The following is a 15,445-nucleotide window of genomic DNA, read 5'->3' on the forward strand; positions in this document are numbered from 1 at the left end:
ATAAATAATGCTGTGGAAGGTTGATGTTCTATGAGTGCTGATTTGTTATGTTCAGTAAAGAAATGTGAAAACTTAAGAAGTTCAAGAGTACATTCTATGAACCATGTTGTAAATAATTATCAGAACCTGATAAAATTAAGCACTGTTAAGTTAGTAGTTATACATTTCAATGAGTTTTCTTATCTCAGCATGCAGTAAGTAATTTTTATCAGTTGTAAATGAACTTTCTAGGCTTTTATATATGTAGGTTAGTTTGTATGAACAATTAGCAAATAATGTGGAAGACATCACGATTGTGATCATAAATCGAGTATAGACTGTATAACAAGATTATGCATTTCTGATTTCACAGACTGATCTTCGTCCTCAAGTTACTCAATTATGTCATCTTTCAAAGCTAATTATGACTCTGTTTACTTGTATTTATCCTGAGCACTGCAATATTTTATGCAATTGGAACCCAAGTTGTGGGTAGACTCTTGTGGTTTTGACTCTGTTTTGAGTACCCCTAGTCATCGTGACTTTGTGTGTGTACTCAAGGAGAGTGTATGGCTATTGATTAAGGCTAGATGTTTCCTCTAATTATTCTATACATAGGATTGAGCTTATTGGTACATGAGTATGAAGTTTATTGTGTTAGAAAATTTCTGCTGCTGTGTACCCAGTGTGGTTTGGATTCGTGGGTTGGTCCCTACATCATAAGCATAGGTCCTAATATTTTTTCTTTATTTTCTCCTCTCATGAGTCAATATATCCTTACATACTCTGTTTTGTGTGGCTGATTGATTTTGTGCTATACTCTTACCTGTGACTGAGTATATTCTTCTGGTCTCTACGCCTCATTGTGAGTTTTTCGACTCGGCCCACTTGCCATACACTTAGACTCTGAATTTTTTTCCTCTTTTTTGATGATCTTGAAGATGTGACTGTATAAATGTAACTTACAATTTGTAATTCTAGTAATTTACATTGCTTCTGCACTTTTCTGTATGTTTTAGTGTTGTAATGATGTAGTTTTGATTTTGTATCATTTATCTTGAGACAGAATGTTCCACAGATCTGAAAATCTGAATGCCATGTCTTCATATATGTATAGATTATGACTTGGATAATAGATATTTTTCTTATGTTTTTGTAATATGCTATGTGTCAGATACTTCTATACCTTTGTATTCTATCTTTTGCCATTATTTTATACACAGTTTGCAAAACCTTACAGTATGTCACAAAATATTATAAACACATTGTTTCCATATTTTGTGAGGGCGATATTGTAATGGGACATCCCCCTGTAGCATTACCTTTCCTCAACAGTAGTAGTTGATACAAGTAACATTTTTCGAATTTTTGCCAGGTCAGTATTATCTCAGCTACTTTTCTGAAAAATTGCATATAATTTTATATATATTATACTTCAAGCTAAAATTTATGAATAGGAATTATTATTTTGGATGTTATAATTGATGAATACTAGTTCTGAATGTACAGTTTCATTTTTTTTTTTGAAACACTTGAAATTACGAATTATTTGGCACACTTAAAATTTCTGTCATTAGTTACACAATCTAGTATAATTTATTATGTTTATTTCTGGATTCATTTATGAAATAATAATCAAAACTAATAGAAGTTCACTCGTGAAAAAAATTTGAACCCTTTGGAATATTGTTATTACTGCAGAGTGAAGCAGTAGTAAGCATGTCTCAGATGTAACCAGATGCATTTTTGTATTTTGGGTGAACAATGTAATTTTGGCTTTGTTAATGTGAAAATTCAAAATATAAATTAATGTAAAAACAAAAATTCTACAACAATTTCAAAATTGTGTAGGTGAATTCACGCATGAGGACCTAAAATATGAGAATTTCAGCTTCAAGAATCATACCCCTAGACAAGAAGAACTGGAGTCAATTCTTCAAGAAAAGATAAGTAAAATAAAAAGCAATTGTAATCTCACTCCACCTGAATCTTCAGTAGCTGCAACTGGGAAGGAGGGGGTAGATTACAAGTTGATAGAAGCCTTTGATCCACTCAATGGTTTTACTTATAAACAGAATTTTCTTGGTATCTGGGCAGCATATTTCACTAAACTATGATGTGGAAATACCTGTATATTTGAGCATTTAACTTCTTACTGGCATAGGCATTTCCACTAACTTTACCTGTCAACATTTGCTCGTTTTTTTTGAACTGAAAGTGCAACAATCTCTGCTTCCTCAGCATTTTCTGAATTTTATTACTGAACCACAGAGGGTCTTTTCCATCTTTAATCCTCTTAGGTAACATACATGTCTCCAAAGCATCATTTACAATAGTCCATACTTTGCCTTCATGCATCATATTGGAATTAAATTATGTTCATTCTTTGCCTCAGTGGTATATTAACAACTGCTCATCTGCTCTTTCTAGCATTAATACCCCCTACCATTCTTAATGGATTTATTAACTTTAGTAACCACTATAACTATAACAACATGATCACTAATCTCTGTCTCTATACTGACTCTGTTAATTAGATCAGGCATGCTTGTAATTACAATGTATAAAATATTTACACTTAATGTGGGTAGCCTAACTATTTGTTCAAGGCAGTTTTCAGAAAACATGTTCAAAAGTACTTACAATGGAGCACTGCAATGGACCTATAAATGTCTTAGTCTATACTCAGCAGATTAAGGTTGCCTCCAACTAATATTGCATGATCTGGGTATTTCTGCACTGCATAGATTGTCTTTGAATGATTCCAGCTTTTGTACACTTTACTCTCATTCCTATTTATGTCATTCCACTGTGATTCTTTTCTGTTACCCCCGGTAACTGTTTCTGTAATTTCTTCCTTCTCTCCTCCCATAATTCCACATGTTACTATAATAATGATTCCACCCTCCCATACTGACACCCACCATGTATATTCTGAGTGAAATTATGTCTGTCATTCCTTTCTAATGCTCTCCCCAGTTTGTTTACATGCTTCAAATATTGTTTAATAGAATCATCAAGCAAAAAAACACTGTACTTTCCTTGGTGTTTTCCTAAATGCAATAATTCCCCTTCCTGTAACATAGTCCATTTAAAAATTCACTTTTAATCTGTGTGTTCAATTCCTGCCCAGAATTTATTCAGAATTTTTGTTTCTTCAAAATCACAGCATGGCATGTCCATATAGTGTACTGTTTAGCCAATGAAAGTGTTTCTCCATCCAAAACTTTTTTTATAAACTTTACTTAATTAAATCAGTTGTACCAGCAAAAAAATTATCATGAAGTGTTGTAAAAAATAACTAGATGAAGTTTATTACCACCATGGAAACTTTTACAGGCACATTGGCTCATATCCCAGTATAATTACTAATGAAACTCCTAGAAGCAAATTTCTCTTACAATTTAGTGAGGTTTTTTTATGAACATTATCCACATTACTATCAGATGCATCCACATTGCTTGTTACAACTTTCTCTACCGCTACAACTTTGCCATTGATTATGGAAATATGATTACCTGTTTCCACCTCTAATTTATCAAACTTTAGTTCAAGAGTCCATATTTTGACACATATTTGATCTCAAAATGTTACTCTCTTGTTTTATTACATTGTGAACAAATTTGAGGTTCTTAGTTATTTTTCAGCTGTGTCTGTAAAATTTGATGTCACCTCCATGATTTCAGTCTCTATTGGACTAACCCATGCATCGATTTGTTTAAGCTCTGATTCTACAATCAATTTCTATTTAGCAACATGTTTTCTATCTGTATGACCTGTGCACGATTATTTATAATTTTAGTCCTAAACTCTTTCACTCCATTATTCAAAGCCGCTATCCTACTATCCATTAACTGTTCTAGACTGTTGCTTAGTTCTCTTTTTGTTTATTCTAAATTTTTATCTGGTTCACTTTTTGTTTGCTCTGAGCTTTTATTTAGTTCAATTTTTGATGCTTTCAATTCTGTCACCCAAATATATATAAACTGATACATTGTTATCGAAAACCATTTCATTGTTGGACAGTAACTAACTAATTAGTCTTGGCTTTCTAGCTAATATTTCATGGGGCCCAGTCACTGTCATACCAACTGCACAGAAAAAATGTAATACTTAACTATTTGGTGTCCATGATGACAATTTGCTGCGTAATGTATCAAACAAAGTTGCCTCATTTGAAGAAAATGATGATTACAGCAAAGAGCTGCTTTCAAAATTTCTTTATTTAACAATCAGATACCATCCACAGACCATTATCAAATTCATAAAAGAATTTACAGCATCATGATGGGTGATACAAAATCATTGGTGTCAGATAATAAAATCCATGATTTTATCACCATTTTCACATGATAATATATTAAATAATCAAACATTAGCTCTACCAGATAGTGCACTTATTCATGTTACATCAACAGCCAGTATAATAACTAGTAACAGACACATTCTCCATAAGTATGTAATGTTTAGTAGCATGCATAATGTCTCGGTTCCAAGCCTAACTGTTGATGTAGCATGCATGGAGCACTGTCTGGTACAGTTTATGATTGATAATGTAATTTATATTACCATGTGTCAGCAGTGACAAATTCATACTTTTGTTATCTGATACCAATGATTTTATATCATATTATCTGAAGTTATAAATGCTTTTATGAACCTGATGATGGTCTGTGGACTGAAACTGATTGTTAAATAAAGAAATTTTTTCAGTATCTCTTGGCAGTAGTCATGACATTCCTCACTTATTTATGATCTGTGAGATGCCACCTTTTGAAAGTTATCATAATCTGTGAATTAAATGCCATTAAAGACATTTGTATGAATGAAAGTGACTGTGTAGTTCTTTCTGCGCAGAGAGAGTAATAGAATACTTTGATATCTCCGGTTCCTTCTACGGCCCATATGCTCCTAGTTTCATACCATATGCTTCAGCTATTGACAGGTGTGCCTAATTTATAACAATATTGGAATGCTGCATGGGGAGATTTAAATTCTGCTTCTAATGGTTTTGGAAAATTGATACACAGAGAATTATGTTCTCCTAATTTGTTGTTGTAACACTTGACATAATTCCATTGCATCACTTTTTATAGGTCCTGTGAGGGTAAGACAATAATCTGCTCAAATAGATGAACATAAAAATCAGAGATAATGTTAACATGTGCCTAAAATATACACAAGAAACCTAAACTGCAGAATGATCTGTTACCAAGTCAACAATGAGGCCTTTCTTCCCACTGTGCTTGTACCCTTTACCAACTGCATATGTGATGTTCACATAAGTGAAGTTCATCAGAGTAGATAATTAGTGCAAATACCCAGGAGCACCATTTACTTTGCAGATTTTATTTTTTAACATTTATGAGAAATCAAGTAGTTTGCTTCTTAAATGTTTATATGATTAATGATGACAAATGATAAAAACTAAAATACAGAGAATTTTTATACATGCAATTTCATCCACTGCAGATCTCCTTTCTGTGGTCATTCAAGAATGGGAACAAAAAGCTGCGCTGCAGCTGAAAGTAGATGAGGATATGGCAGATCATACTAAGCAACGCTGTGATTTACTAGCTAAAATGACAGCTGTCCCATCTCCACCAAAAACACCATCTTCTGGCAAAGGATCAAAGTCAGCTCCTGACCCTCAAGTAGACCAGCCTAACTATGTCAAGATGCTCCAGGAGATGCCTCCAGTAAAAACAGCATCACAGCGCTTCCAGGAAGCTGAAGGTTAGTTGCAGACAGTTGTACATGAGATTGTCTTATACTCCACACGTTTTTAATACAGGAACTTCCAATTCACAAAATACTTTTATGGTGTAACCCTGCATAATTTTTAAAGAAAGATAGTTTATGTGTCAGAAAAAGAGCATTGCTTAATTTATTCAGTGTTTTTGTATGTAAATGCAGCTTGTTGGTTTATGTTCAAGATGTAATTTTCAAGTAAAAAGAATTTTTGTTTGATGAGAAGAACAAGTCAGCTCTTATAAATGTTTGATGTAAACCACATTTCCTTATAAGAATAGTCATTCTCATAAGTAGCTATTCTTTCATATGTCAGGCCTGGAAGATATCAAAAAAAGTGTCAAAGACAGCAAGTTTCTCACTGATGAAAGGTCTCTGTAAATAAAATAAACAAAATAAAAAACAATTGCAGCCACTCACCTGTAGATGACTGAATGGTTTCACATGGACACATGTAACAGATCAGAGAATTGTACTAATTTTTCAGCTTTCATTTCAATGGGGTAACATGTTAAGCTCTCAACAACAGTTGTAAAAACAGGATAATCAGTAGAAACAATAATGAACTTACGGAGTGGAACATGAGAAGGGAATGGGTGTGGTAGGAAGAGTTGGAGGTGGGAGTGTGTGGTCTTGTAAATAAGAAGAGTGGATAACTGTGAGTATAATGTTTGGGTGGTGGAGGAATAAAGTGGAAGATAACAGTAGAGGAAAGAGTGACCGCAAAGATATGAGATGGGGTTGTGTAAGTTTAGGCAAGGGGCATTTCAAGTGCAGTAGATCTGTTACAGGCACATTTTCTGTCTATACACCTCAGAATAGCTGGAGCACTGAGTGATGGGGCAGGGATTAATGCTTCTGACTCAGATAATGAAACAGTTCTTGCTGTTATTTTTGTTGTCTGCCACATTTTCAGTAACTGTAATTGGGTGGTCAAGATTTAGGTTATCAATAGTTCAGCAGAGGCATTCATGCAGACAGGCAGCTGATAGTTTGTCACACTCACATACAATATGTACAATAATTGCAGCATAAATAGTATACAATGTGGCTACTTTCATATATGCCCATGTCTCAAAATTAATAGAAAGTGCCTATGACTGAACTGTTGTGGTGAATGTAGGATTGCTGTACAAGACAGGTTTTACATCCAGATTACCCAAAGATGTATGGCCTGTGAGATGCTTGATTGTGATAAACATTTGTTTGGTGAGGATAAGGATAATTTCTGGGTTGAGGTGTCTGCAATGGGTCACATGAATGTGGAGAAGTATACATAGGGAAGGTGATCCACACCATAACTGTGTACTGCCGTGGACTTACATGGCAGATCAAGTATAGAAATCTTGAGAAATCAGCAATAGCAGAACATGACCTTATGGCAGGACACAAAATCTACATGGAGAAAACAAAGGTCTATGCCCACACATCGTCCTACTGGGATTCCATAATGAAAGAAGCAGTAGAAATTTGCATGTACAGTAACAATGTTAACAGAGACAGAGGTTTCAAACTGAGTTGTGCCTGGAGACCAGCCCTGAGATAAAGTGTCTTCAATAAAATGCAACCAAAAATCATAATTCCTAAGGGGATATGTGATACTGGGGGTTGACACCATTCCCTTTCTGCCCCTAAGTCACAGCCTTATGGGAAAGGGATGATATACACTGTGTGATCAAAAGTATCCGGACACCCCCAAAAATATACGTTTTTCATATTAGGTGCATTGTGTTGCCACCTACTGCCAGGTAATCCATACCAGTGACCTCAGTTGTCATTAGACATTGTGAGAGAGCATCTACCCAGACCATCACACAGGAATTCCAAACTGCATCAGGATCTACTGCATCAGGCACTCTGCAGAAATCACGGATTTCGAATGTGGTCAGGTATTTGGGTGTCACTTGTGTCAAATGTCTGTACGCAGGATTTCCACACTCCTAAACATCCCTAGGCCAATTTTTCCCAATGTGATAGTAAAGTTGAAATATGAATGGTCATGTTCAGAACAAAGGCGTACAGGCTGAACTCGTCTGTTGACTGCCAGAGACCACCAACAGTTGCTGAAGGTTGTAATTTGTAATAAGCAGACATCTACCCAGACCATCACACAGGAATTCCAAACTGCATCAGGATCTACTGCAAGTGCTAGGACAGTTAAGTGGGAGATGACAAAACGTGGATTTCATGGTTGAGCAGCTGCTCATAAGCCACACATCATGCTGGCAAATGCCAAACGACACCTCACCTGGTGTAAAGAGCATAAACATTGAATGATTGAACAGTGGGAAAACATTGTGGAGTGACGAATCGTGACACACAATTTGGCAATCCGATGGCAGGCTGTGGGTATGGCAAATGCCCAATTAATGTCATCTGCATGGGTGTGTAGTGCCAACAGTAAAATTTGGAGGTGGTGGTGTTATGGCGTGGTTGTGCTTTTCATGGAGGGGGCTTGTATCCCTTGTTGTTTTGCATGGCACTATCACAGCACAGGCTACATTGATGTTTTAAGCACCTTCTTACTTTCCACTGTTGAAGAGCAGCTCAGGGATGTCGATTGCATCTTTCAACATGATCGAGCACCTGTTCATAATGCATAGTCTGTGGTGGAGTGATTACACGACAATAACATCCCTGTAATCAACTGGTGTGCACAGAGTCCTGACCTGAATCCTCTAGAACACCTTTAGGATGTTTTGGAACACCAACTTCATGCCAGGCCTCACTGACCAACATCAATACTTCTCCTCAGTGCAGCACTCCATGAAGAATTGTTTGCCATTCCCCCACTGCCAGCAGACAGGCATCTCCTGATGAAAAAGATCGTGCAAATCTTCGAAAGTTCAAGTTTTAAGAATATTTTATACATTTACCTCATTTATTGACATGGCAGGAGGTAAACAAACCTTTAGAGAATGGTGTGGTTTATCTACTTAAAGCATACATGATAACAGATAATAAGGGGAGTACTGGTTGATGCTGTTTCACCTTTTTTTGTGCTGAAAGAAGAAATGCTGTGGGAAATTGGTTTTTAGTCTATCCAACAACTTTTGTCTTTCATATTTTGCAACTGCTCCTTACCACTGCAAAGTGCATGGTTACAGGGACCAGGCTTTAGTTCACAATCTTATTGCTGTGGAACAGGTGACAGCTATTCAAATGAAGTTACTATTGATGACAGGATAGATATTTTTATAAAATCATCAAAGAGATGGTTATCAATATGCAGAAGTGTATTTCATTGAGTTGAGAAGGACCAGGCGAAACTGATTTGGAAGTAGGTGTACAGATTCTGGAGAAAAGAGCAGAAGCTGTTCTTGCCATGTATGTGGAGGGTAAGCAGGTTTTGGTAACTAGGTGCCAAGCAAATACCCATGGCACTTTCACAGATCTTTTTGTACATCTTTTCTTAATGAATATTTCCAGAAAATTGTGTGCAGTCACCTTCTATACATCCAAGGCAATAATCAATTACTCCATCATCATTCCAAACCTTCTTGTACATTACTGTCTGATTCTTTAATTATTATTTCAGGGTGATCTCACTGTAGACCAATACATCTCATGCTCATTCCATTCAACACTACTTTTCCCACTGTCCTCACACGAATCCCAACCTCTTTTTCCAAATGCATTTGGCCAGTCACATATTGACACTGTTTTTTTAAAGCTCAAATGAAGAAACAAATCTGTGCACACCAGCCTGTGTCAGTCAGTTTATAGGCCACCTTGTAGGTTCTTGTAGAACCCATCCCATCCATCCACTATGCTGAAACTCTCATCTGGTTTACTCATGACATATTAGGGATCTTGACCCATTACAGTTACAACCTCTGCTTTTTTCCTTAAGTAGCGCAATATCTACTTCCAAATCTGATTTACCTTATGCTTAGCAAATTACCAGTTATGTCCTTTGATGTTGATTTCCAGAGCCACAATAACCTCTGTTCATATCAAGTGCACCAGTCCTCAACTAAACAACCATTTTGAAAGCTGTCACCAGTTCCACCTCAACAACCCCCCCCCCCCCCCTTTCTGCCACCCTGTAGGATCTTGGTACATATGAGTGCTATACCTTACCAGTTCCTTTACAGACAGACAAAGCTTGCCTAACTTCCTTAGAATCAGATTTCATGTACAATTTCTTCCTATGATACCAACAAAAGGATAACAACAGCAAACCAAACACTTGACAATACTCTTCTTGCAAAAGTCAACCAACACTTTAACTGTCTCTCACCATGCCCAGCAATGACGCACATCCAATCCAAGATCTTACCCTCATGTCCCAGAGTTTTACTCCATCACACACCTATTCAATGAACATATTGTAAATAATAATACTGAATACTTCAAGATTGATTCTTTGGATCATCTCCCATCTCATTTTCCACCTCCTCCCCCATTCTATAACTAAACCCTGTGTGCTTCACATGTGGAAACTATCCCTCCAGCTGCTCTTCAATTCTTGCAAACCTCATCATGTCATGGCAAGTCCTCATTCTCAACTAAACATTCCTATTCTCTTGGCCTCACTCTTTCCTCTCCTGTGATTATACACCACACTGTCTGCTGTTGCAATAAAGCTACAACCTTCAGTTTTTTGTTATCATAATAATCCTTATTTTGCCACCAGGCTCTTCGTCTAGTACCTCATAATTCTACCCTTCCATTTCTTTGCTCTGCATGCCTTCCTTCCTCAGTTACTGCAACCTTTCATCTTCCCATAAATCCCTCAACCAATCACCTGTCTGACCAGGAAACTGTTCATAAATAGTGCAGCAGATGAGCAATGGTGTGTGTGTGTGTGTGTGTGTGTGTGTGTGTGTGTGTGTGTGTGTGTGTGATAGATAGATAGATAGGCAGGTAGGTAGATAGATAGATAGATAGATAGATAGATAGATACATAGATAGAGAGAGAGAGAGAGAAGAGAATGTCTATGTAGAACCTCTTAATCATATGTAACTGACTGATTGCCTTTCCTCATATTTCTTCATGGTATACACTAGAGAGTTATAAATATGCAAAAATGTGAAGATATAACACTGAAATAAGATAAATTCAGTAATACAGCATCCAGGTGCGGCAGTGCCAGTAGACAGTGTCTGACAAAATTATGAGTCACTGAAAGGATCAAGTTATGACAACCAAACCCATGCACAAATCCAAAGGACAAACTGAGATGAAACCAAACATGAAAACCAAGGAATGTCAGTTGTCAGGAGTCACAAATATAGCTTATAGTCAGTAAGGCCTTCATCAAAACTAGATGATGAACACACACGTATACACCCACACAAACACAACTTACACAAACATGACTGCAGTCTTAGGCAACTGAGGCCACACTGCAAGCAGCAGCACCAGTGCAAGATGGGTGGGGACAAGGAGGAGACTAAGGCAGTGAGGGGCCTGGGAGATAGTCCACCGACTAACTTTGGACAAGAAACAAGTGGACCACCATGTTACTGAGCACGCTGCCAAACATGACATCCTTCATTTCAGTGATTGATTCACAGCCTATGCCATCTGGGTCCTTCCCACCAAAACCAGCTTTTCTGAATTGCACAGGTAGGAAATTTCCCTGCAATATATCCTGTGTTCCCTTAACCCCCCTGGTCTCAACCTTCATTTACCACTGTCCTCTTCCATCCAGCCCCTTCTCTGTTCCCATTCCTGCACTACGTAGCCCTCATTCCTCCATTGTACCCAGTCTTTTTGCCCCTCTCCTGTTCTGCTATCCCCCCCCCCCCCCCAAATCCTCTCCCCACCTCTCTGCTGCCAACTGTCTAACCTCCTGACTGCACAGATCAGGCCTACCCTCTTTCCGCCTCATCCCTGTGTACTCTCTAACAACATGTCAGACTATATTTGTGACAGTATTTTTGTTGTGCCTATCTGCAACTCAGTATCACCACTATATGGTGAGTAACGACTTTACTTTTCACAATATTGTTACAATCCATCCTGGATTTTCCATTATTTCATATTTGTCAACAATATATCAACAAAACAACAATAGCATGTTCATGCCATCAGAGGCTCTTTCCACCTGAGGTGAAGGCCGTGCCACAGTGGAGCTGTGAAAGCAAACAACTCTAGATGGCCAACACTACTGTTTTCATCCAGCTATGAACTAAAGCAAATGTTCATTTTTCTTTTAATTTGTATTTCTTATTGTGGGTGTTTATATTTTCAATATTTGGAAATACAATGTAATATGTAATCTAATGAGCAAACTGAGGGGGTGTACAAGACACATGAGGGAGCTATCTACAAGATTAGTGCTTCTGAGGAGGTAGAGATACCATTACATTATTTTGTACATACATTAATTAATTCAGCATAGTGTGGCCCCACTTACGTAAGTGGTTTACAGAAAGGACTTCTGTAGTTTGAATTAGTTTCTATCTTGAATATTCAAGAACAATCACACATGGCTGTTAAGAGAGGTTCTCATAGCTGTAAGTTCTTGGACAGGGTGTGCACATTGAGTAATAAATATTCATTGTATTAATAAATGTTCTTGTAAATTAACATTGTTCATTCTTAAAAAATCTGGTTTCATTTTTGGATTCTGCTACAATTCTACAATCACTGAAGTGGTTTGTTCTCTCAATTGCTAAACAACTTTGAGCAAAACCATCTTCACCATGAAGAAGCTCCAGCAATACTTTAGTGATGAAAACCAGTGAGCAAGAAGAAATAAAACACAATCATATTTAAATATTTCATACCAATGTCAATAAAGTTATTTTGGGTATCAGGCCCCATCATTATGAAACAGCAAAACAACTAAAATGCCACAACATTTCAACCCTTTTGTAGCAGTCTCTCTTCTGAGCAAGTAGTTGATTGCCCTGGGGAGTACTGCTTCAATATTGGTCAAAATAGTTAACCGTCATTAAAAGGACTACTACAAAGATAGTCAAAATGTCAGCATTATAGTTTTTTTAGTGTTTCATAATGATGCAGTCTAGTACCAAAAATAATTCTTCTTTTATTTATTTTATTTCAAATTGACACTGGCTATAGAAACCTACTTCTATTCTCATCAACAGTTTTTACATGAATTTGTTAAATCTGACAATTCTCAGATTATGAATAATGAGTAAGGAGAGATTGCCTGTCAAGAAGATAAGATTTTTGACACATAGTCCACAAAAATTTCATGGTTCTAAAAAATTAATGAATTATAATAGGTTTTCTACTGACTTTTCATTATATGACAACAAAATAGTAATCTGCAGTTACCCATTTAGTAGCCATATTGTGTGTCTCATCGGTTTTGTTTTTATTGTGTTGTAGACAATGTCTTTCATATAGTGTAAGGTGACAGCAACTAATGGTTAAAGATAACTAAAAGAACGTATCAAGATGAGTCATCTTAACAAGTCTGCTCATACTCCTTTGTTAATTATAATCTTGTCCAGTGGACACTCGACACAGTATGAGACATAATTATCACATTTTTTAGTTCTGAATATTTATTAATTTGGTAATAAAAGTTTTACATTGTATTATTTGTTCTATATATGGGATTGTTATATTTGAATCTACACATACTCTGATCAGTATGTACTTGAAGGAATAAATCTTATGACTAATGTGTCTTTTAATGAAATAAATAAATAAATTTAGCTAAAATGAAGCAAATGGTAACTTTTCATGTGAATTTTTCATATTAGATTTTGTAATGTGATTCATTATTTAGATGAGGACGAAAAAATGATGAAGGAGAGTCTTACATATGTGGGACAACCCAGTGAACTGAATCTTCGTAAGTTTGTCATTCTTTCGGGAGTGCTACATGTTGATGTCATTAAACAGTTACCTCAACCCCAGAAACTGCCGCATGGGTGGAGTATTCATATAGGTAAATAGTTCAAAATCTCTACAAATGTATTATTTACTGTTCACATTATTCATACACTAAAAAATACCATTTTGCCTTTTTTTCACCATTAGCACACTATGTGTACTCTAATGTATTATTAATTCTCTGTTATATTGATTTTATGTGAACTCCAAGTTACTTTTGTATGTTAATATAGTAAGCCTTCCCACTGGAAATTTTATTACGTGAATTTGATGACATTTGTTCCCTGAGCAACTGCAAGCAGCCCTATAATGTTAATTTGACAACCGGAAATTTCTAAGAATAATGGGAACTGTAACTTAACACAATACACACTTTTCCTTGACAGCACTGATTACGTGCTGCCAGCCTTCAGAATTAGTCATTCATCTATATTGAAGATTCACTAATAATCTCTAATATCTACTTTAAAATTTATCTTCTTACAGATTTCACTGTCAAAAATTTAAAGTAAGAAAGAGTAACAAGTAATACTTGCAGCTCACATGTAAATGCAACTAAGGGATGTATTTTTTTTTTTGTGTCTTTTTTAGTGTTGAAGAAGTACTACTTTTCACACATAAATTAAGGGGTAAAGTATTTAATAATTTTCTGACTCATGCTTAAAAGTCATGTAATTGTTATCATTTCATACATGTGACATCTACAGTGTATAATTCAAGGCTCTTATCTAGAATCAAGAACTTTTTACAATGAAATAGGTTTTGTCATTGGAGTATAATACAGGATGTAGTACAACTTACATAATAATGTCAGTCCACTGTCAGTGACCTGACTGTTATATAGCTGGCTAGGCAGGAGCATTGTATAGGTACAGTCCTTGACATCAGTAAGGTGTACAGTACTACTTGGAAACACAGTTTTCTAGGGCGTCTCCACCAGTGGTGCTTCCGGGCCATCTCCCCATCTACATTCAGTCCTTCTTATCAGAGCACTTTTTTCAGTACCAAGTTGATGTGCTGTCCAATAGTTTTGAGCAGAAGAGTAGTGTTCCTCAGGACAAGGTTTTAAGTGTTACCCTCTTTGCCATAGCTATAAACAGCATAATGTGTGTGGTAAGGTGTCGTGTACGGTTCTCCTTATTTGTGGATGATGTTGCAGTTTTTTGTTCCTTCTCCAGCACGGGCAACAGCATATTGTCTGTTGTACGTTATCATGAACAGGTTAGAGGAATGGGCTGCAAAGACAGGTTTTACATTTATTTCAGGTAAGTGTGTTTGTTCATTTCAATCATTCTTGTCATATTTTAATTTACCTGCCGGAGGGGCATTCTACCTTTCAAAGATTCTATAAGGTTTCTGGGCCTCATTATAGATTCCAACCTGTTGTGTTTTTGCCATAAATGAATAACCTGTAGGCCAAGGCCCAGAAGGCACTGAATATCTTCAAGTGCCTTAGCCACAGGTCTTCGGAAGCAGACAGGACATGTCTTCTCCAGTTTTATACGGCTTTTGTGGGATTGCTGCTAGACTTTGGGTGCACAGTGTGCAGATCAGCAAGGCCTTCTTACCTGATGATCATTGCACTATCTGCCATGTGGGATTAGGCTGGCCACAGGTGCCTGGAAGACAAGCCCCATGCATTGAGGATTGTTAACTGCCACTCATTATGCGGCAACAGCTCCTCTTCGTGAGTCAGACATCTAAGTTCCTCACTGCTCCCACATCACTGGTGCTTCATACTGTTGCTGATTCAGTTATGGAATGACTTTTCTTCATTTGTCCATGAGCAATGATGCCAGTTTGGATCTGTGTGACAAACAAGCTGAAGTCACCTGGTGTGGAGCAAGTACAGTCCCAAATCTGGGGTTTGAACTGTCTGCCACTCTGGTT

The 15,445-nt window shown here is 36.8% G+C and overlaps 1 protein-coding gene across 1 annotated transcript in view; it reads left to right on the plus strand.

The window, feature by feature from the left end:
- Positions 1-15,445, plus strand: part of LOC126284279 (dynein axonemal intermediate chain 7-like) — an 828,882-nt gene that overhangs the window by 251,122 nt on the left and 562,315 nt on the right. Inside the window, exons 9-10 of the mRNA XM_049983103.1 lie at positions 5,452-5,715; positions 13,449-13,610. Coding sequence (XP_049839060.1) covers positions 5,452-5,715; positions 13,449-13,610 — 426 coding nt within the window. The remainder of the gene's footprint in view (positions 1-5,451; positions 5,716-13,448; positions 13,611-15,445) is intronic.

This window comes from Schistocerca gregaria, chromosome 8, assembly GCF_023897955.1.
Source record: "Schistocerca gregaria isolate iqSchGreg1 chromosome 8, iqSchGreg1.2, whole genome shotgun sequence".
NCBI lineage: Eukaryota > Metazoa > Arthropoda > Insecta > Orthoptera > Acrididae > Schistocerca > Schistocerca gregaria.